At 42.7% G+C, this 6950-nt stretch overlaps 1 protein-coding gene across 1 annotated transcript; it reads right to left on the reverse strand.

The window, feature by feature from the left end:
• Positions 1 to 4570: 4570 nt before the first annotated feature.
• lingo2b (leucine rich repeat and Ig domain containing 2b) lies at positions 4571 to 6439 on the reverse strand. The gene has a single exon (XM_053335876.1). The coding sequence runs from the start codon at positions 6437 to 6439 to the stop codon at positions 4571 to 4573; it is 1869 nt and encodes a 622-aa protein (XP_053191851.1).
• Between the last annotated feature and the right edge of the window lie 511 nt (positions 6440 to 6950).

Genomic DNA, 6950 nt, shown 5'->3' on the forward strand with positions numbered 1-6950 from the left:
TAATTCAGAAAACAGTAACATTTGCTTTCAGGAACCCCCCAACAAAAAAACAGCATGTAATGATATTACTGTATTCATATTTTGTCTATAATCTTTATGCACACCCTACTTATAATTATATGTAGGGTGTTTATCTCTTTAGGTTGACTCACAGTCACTTTATATATGATTTCAAGATTCTGCTTTACACCTTTAAGGTCCTTCATAATCTAGCGCCATATCTACACACCCTCCCATATTTTCAGATCCTCTTCTACCATCCAACTCACTACACCATCTGCCTGCTTGACTACCATGGGGTCTAGAGTCTTCAGCCATTCTGCCCCCCCTGCTCTGGAACTGTCTCCTACAAGACATTTACAATATTGACTCTCTCCATCCTCAAAAAGGTTCATTTTCTAACTGGTATATTTTGTCTGATCCTGACTCTAATGGTTACATCCACTTTGTTTGATTTGTGCTTCTTTTTTTAACTGTGTCTTGTAAGGTATCATTATTATTATTATTATTATTATTATTATTGTAGTTAATACAGAACACAATCAGTTGGTGTAAGTTCAGTCTTTAGGAAATGTAGGAGGTATAAGTAAAGTTGGCTGTTGCTAGTGAACTCACACTGATGAAGCAGCCAGGCTCAGAGTATGGCTCGCTTTGATTCATGCTCTTTGATGAAGGTGCAAGGTTGTGACAGATCCTTTATGATGTGTGAAATTATTCATTTAGATGTGCGTGGCCCTGAGTGCGATCACCTCTACTTGAGCGCCACCCAACACTCCTTAAGTGTGATAATTCACTTAAAGGGCTGGCATTGTATATCCTGCAGTAAATACATGACGGTTTAAATTTTAATCACAGGGGTAAAAATGAAGCTAATATCATAGTGTTTCTTTGCCAGATGACTGAGCAGGGGATTTTTTTTTTTACATTCTAATATAAATTACACACTGATTGAACTGTGATCATTAAAGAACCGATTCGGAAATCCTCTATCTTCGAGAGATTGGATGGGAGAAAAGTCGACATTAATAGATTCATAACATTTCCTCTCCATCGTTTACAGCACCTCTCTGTAAAAGGGAACCTGCAATGAAAATAATAAAAGCCTATTCGAGGACTTTGATCTTGGCTTTGTGACGCCACAGCTTCAGTCTGAATATTCCCTGTGAGCTTTCATGCACAAGAAATAGAGATTCGTTTTACCATTAGCATGATAGCATCAAGTGCTGTCTGAGAAAGAAGACTTCTGTTTGAGCAGGATGCCAAATTAGCATTCCCTTTTATCTGATTGTCAGGTGAAGCAGTGAAGAAGGGGGCTTTTCACCGAAGCATCTGGCCTGGATGAGAACATAATGATATGACCTTGAGTCGGTCCTGCAGGACTTCACCTTAACTCTGTGTCAGGTCATGTACTGTGGCAGGTTTTTACTTGCTTATAGGCTATTTAGGCTACACACACACTGCAGCTCAAAGTGTCCCAATTCTGATGTTTTCCCTTCATGTGTCCCAGTTTCGATGTTTTCTGATCGGTGTGAACAGCAAAAAGCTGCACGGAGTCATGGTTTACCAATTCTCATCTGGACCACATAGAAGTGCGTTGTACAATCAGATCCCAGGGTGTGCAGCTTTTGCCCTGCATATCCTTATTAGTTCACATAAATTACACCAGCCACAGTTTATATCCCAGTCGTCATCCAGACACAAGACTAAAGGTGTATTCACAAGGGTTTACATGGTCCATGTTGGTGCAGCTGTTACTACTTCTGATTAGCTTATAGAGACCTTTGTAAAAACCTGCAAGCTACAGTCAGTAGCAGATTGAGATATGGACGACATGGGCAGCTCGCTAGGGTGACATTTTTCTGGGGGCAGCACGGGGCGCACGCATCAAAAGAAAAAAATAAAACGATCGTTTTTCTATCGCATATTTGCCCATCACGTCTTCTTTTCAAAATGTCACTGTGTAAGTGAACTTCTGACCGTGAATCTCACAGTCAGAAGTAGGAGATGGGGAGATGGGCAGAGGTAGGTTGACCTCAGGTCTCTCCACTGAAAGCCTGAGGTAGGAGGAGTGGGGAGTCTAGCACACCTAGTTTTGTATGGTAGCCTAATGATACCTAAAGAAAATCACTCCCATTACCAAATAAACCACAATTTATATGTGTTGTTCTATTTGTGTATTTGTGTGATATAGGATTTGTGCAATTTACTTTGATTTCTGTGTTTTTTGTTGTTGTTAAATATTGACGTTAGAATTCATAATAATTTAATTGTACTATATACTAGAATTGTTTCTATTCTTGATACTTCATTTTTGGTATTTGTGATTGTTATGATTGTATATGATTTTGGTATTTATATATATATATATATTCATATATATATATTCATGAGAGAGAGAGAGAGAGAGAGAGAGGGAGAGAGGGAGAGAGAGAGAGAGAGAGAGAGAGAGAATGCGCTGAGACTTTGTCGTGGTAAAACATTTTTGGTCTGCTCTCCATATGAAACCAATTTCTTATTGTACTGTATATTTCTAGATATTCACAGTAATTCCTTTTACTGTACACCTTGCAGTTTCAGCCAGTGCAGAACAGTGATTGGCTGCATCCCCAAAGGTCACAGAAACAGAGCTGTCACAACACACCAAGTGCACTATAATTAAGGAGGTGCATGTAAAAACTTGATGTTATGTTGTGACTTAAGTGTGTGAGCTTGACTAGTGCATTAACACCTTAACAGCTACCTGGTAGACACATCTCTTCCACTTTTATTTGGAGGTCTTCTGTACAGGAAAAACACTGAACTGTCAAAATAATGTTCTGTATTATACTGATATTATATGAGGAAAAAAGCCATAAACTCACTATTGAGGCATTATAACACAATTTTGACTGTATGACATGATAAAAAAAATAAGGTAAAGCTGGAGAGTGTCATGACTGTAGGTACTGTATTAGTACAAATGACAGAGAACTTCAGGATATTATGAGGGAGATTAAAATTCAGATAAAAGGATTTAAAATATATTAACATTGTTGTAAAGTCACTAAACAAAATTTAAACTACTGGAATTCCAATTTTAGGGGTATGATTAAGATTTATTTCCTTTTTGAAAATATACCCATAAATTTGTCATATGAAAACAATTATACAACCTTGAACATTTTATCACAACAGGATCACACAACTTAACACCCACGTCCCTGCATTACAAAGAATTGCCCTTAATTGTTTTACAGATGTTTTTCTTTTTTTTTTCGTCGCTAAACATTTAAAACATTTTCAACAAAAAAAACTAAACAATACAAGATTCCACTACAACTTTCAAATCGCCATCTATTAAATACCCAGAACCCCTTGGTGCCCCAGCTTCAAGTGGTGCGATCAAAGAAAAATGAGATAGGGGGGAAATTCAACCCATAAATCTGTGAAGCTCAACTTTGTCTCTTCCCAAAGAGGACACCGGCCAGTAAATCTTTGCCATTGTGTCTGGCCACTGACTCTTTTATATCATATCAAGGGATTTGTCTGGCAGGAAAATCTGCCCATGATTTATTATGTTATAAAATGGGTTTAACATGCCATTTCTATAGCTGGCAGCTTTTTCAGAGTAATAACACCACTGACCACTGTTATTTCTCAGGAAAAGTGTATTGTGTTGCCGGAAATTGAGCTCTATGGCAAAGACAAAGCTCAGACTTCACACTGTAACTGTGTGTGTGTGTGTGTGTGTGTGTGTGTGTATGTGTGTGTATAACTTTTCCTTGAGTTTAGAAAAATCCCCATCTAACATTGGATTCATTCCAAGGGGGACAACGACCTATTTCAAAATTTATGCAGCATTTCTCTTGAATATAATAACTTTCATTTTGCATACAAACATAGATAGTCCTCTGCTTTTCTCAACAGTGACAATACTGTTGTTACAATGACCAGAACAAGAACAGAGGCCTGGAAAAATGCTTTGGACCCTATCATTCATTTTAATAGTTCCGTCCAATAAGAAAGGCAATGCGTGCACATGCACAAAGAAACTCACAAATGCGACATGCGCACACCGATGCACGCACACATACACGCACACGCGCACACATGAACACAACACACACCTTTCATACTGCAGCTAAAATGGGTATTAGACAATTTAGTCCTGACATGTTGCAGCGATGATAGTTCTACCGCCACCCGAAGATGTCCCCCGTCACTCCCAGCGGCTCCCTCCTTCACCTTGATGTCACGGTGAGTCGACAACATCATTACTCATCACATCACCACTGAAACACATGCCTAGTGCAGCACTATATCACTCCCATATTGATATGTTGGTTATAGTATTATATTCAATGTACTGTATGAGAACATTATTTCATATAAACACGTCCACAGTTTCATATATCACTTTTATATTCACATGTCCACTTTATCACTAGATCACCTTCATATTGACACCCACTATATTAGTACATCACTTTCTTTTGTCACAAATCCACTGTGTCATAGAAAAACATTTTTTTCAGTTGATATGTGTGCACTGTGTTGTTGACGTCGCTATCATATGCGTCAGTCTGCATTTTCAAATCATTTTCATATTGACCCGTCGGGGGCCACTTGTTTCTGACGCTTCAGCTGCTGCCCCGTTGGATTTGCGTGGGACATACTCAATATCAAAGTTGCTCTTATGGCGTCCTTTCCCTCGACTCCAGGCAAACAGAAGCAGGAAGCAGAAGATGACCACACCTAGGAAGGACAGGCAGCCCATGGCTGTAGATATAATGATAGTCTTTATGTCTATGGGGACTGTCATGTTGTACAATACTGTCCCATTCCCCCAAGTGCTGTTAGAATCTGAGAGATAGTTTGAGCTCCTGTTGATATAGTGAGATCTGTCCCCTATGCCCAGGCTCTTCACTGCTAAAGAGGCTGACAGGCTAGCATTGCCAGCAGGGTTACTGGCAATACATAAGTACACCCCACTGTCATGCAGCTCTGCTGCCTTGATCTCCAGGGAACCATCTGGTTGGACTTCCACCCTACCACTGCTCTTGGCTGTGATGTAGCGTCTGTGCGGTGTAATCCAGACCACTGTGGGTCGAGGTGCTCCCTCTGCCATACAGCTCAGACGGGCAGGCTGACCCTCATCAGCCATCAGCAGCTGTGTTGTGTTGGGTCCAATCCGTGGCTTGGTGCAGGTCATGTACCTGGAGACCAGAGGTTCCTTGAGGTCACGGATAGTTTTTCCCATGAGGTGCTCAGGAGCGCTGCACTCAGGCTGGACATCCAGAATCTGCAGGGATGGGGGCTTGTGGCTATTCAGCAACCAGAGCAATCTGCAGTCGCACACTAATGGATTTCCACCCAGACAAAGCCTCTGGAGGCTGTCTGGTGAGGCGAATACTCCCCTCTCCAGGGAGTCCAGTCGGTTCTGTGACACATCTAGTAGTTGCAAAGATTTGAGGCCCAAAAATGCAAATGGTTCAATAGAAATCAGATGAGCCCCTTGGAGACGGAGCTCCATCAGATATGGGAGTTGGCCTAGCTCTCCTTGATGGATGTGCTGGATGCGGCAGTAGGACAAGTTGAGATGTGTGAGGTAGGGCAGGTTGCGCAATGCTGCGCCGGGGAAGGCAGACAGGTTAGTGTTGGTTATGAACAATGTTGTGAGGTTGAGGCCATGCAGTGAGAGGGGAGGCAGTGTGTCCAGCCAGGGCCAGTAATCAATCTCTAGTCGGCGGAGACGTGACAGCCTCTTAAAGGAAAAAGGCTTAAGAAAACTAATGCTCAAATAGCGCATGTGCAGTTCAACCAGGCTGTGCAGATGTGCCAGAGCATCAGTAGGAACCACGGTCAGATTAGAACGTTCCAGTGTCAGACTCTGGAGCCCAAGTAATCCTGTGAAGGCCCGCTGGGAGACAAAAACCAATTCGTTGTCACCTACTTCTAGAAATGTCAACCTGCGCAGATCTTGGAAGGCATGATCCAGAAGAACAACCAGTCGGTTGTGGCTGAGGTCAAGGCGGGAGAGGTTGGTCAGGCCTGACAGGACACCTGCAGGAACCAGCTGGAGCAAGTTACTGCGGAAGTTTAGCGAGCGGAGAGCAAGCTGAGAACGAAATGAGCCAGGCTCGACCACACTGATGAGGTTGTCGCTGAGATCCAGGTCCTCTAGCTGTTGGAATGAAGAGAAGTTGTCTGGTGTGATGATGCGTAGCTTGTTCTTGCTGAGATCCAGGACGCGTGTCTCAATGGGGATGCCTTCAGGGATGGTGGGCAGGCGCTTGCGGTGGCAACTCACCGACTTGCTCTGGGCAGAGCACTCACATCGGGCGGGGCAGCTCAGAGCTGAGCTGGCCAGGAGAAGCAGCAATGCCCCGCCCAGGAAGAGGTGGTTGTAGTGCAGGGCTGGGTGTTGCATGTCTCTTTTACCCACGTTGCCCTCTGTCATGGCACAGCTTTTTATCCATACAGAGCACCATCACGATCAGGCCCTGCACGACACAATGCACAAAAAAGAGATATGTTAGAATACTCAGGCTGTCTTCACCCACCCCCCCCCCCCCCCCCCCCCTTCTTTCTGCATTTTCAACCTTTTACACTTTATGTCTCCTTAAACTGCCAAGCCTTTTCTCTCTTAATGAACTGTCCCTATTCCTGTTAAAGTGGGAATAATGGAATTAAACTCGGAGCAGGGCAAGACACACCAAGAGAAATATCAGCTGTAGAAAAATGTGAGCGTTCATGACTGTGTTAACACAAAGGTTGCAGGCTAACTGGAGATGTTTTATGAGGATGGAAGATGATTCAGCCTGATGGCAAGAAATAACCCCCATTAGAAAGCAGTGAGGCAAATGCCCATGCGGGTTTGTTGTGCCTACATGTACATGAGTGTGTATTTACATGACTGGTGATATACTGTATGTGTGTATAGGGGGAATGGACCATATGCCAAGTGTTCA

Source organism: Scomber japonicus, chromosome 16, assembly GCF_027409825.1.
Source record: "Scomber japonicus isolate fScoJap1 chromosome 16, fScoJap1.pri, whole genome shotgun sequence".
Taxonomy (NCBI): Eukaryota; Metazoa; Chordata; class Actinopteri; order Scombriformes; family Scombridae; genus Scomber; species Scomber japonicus.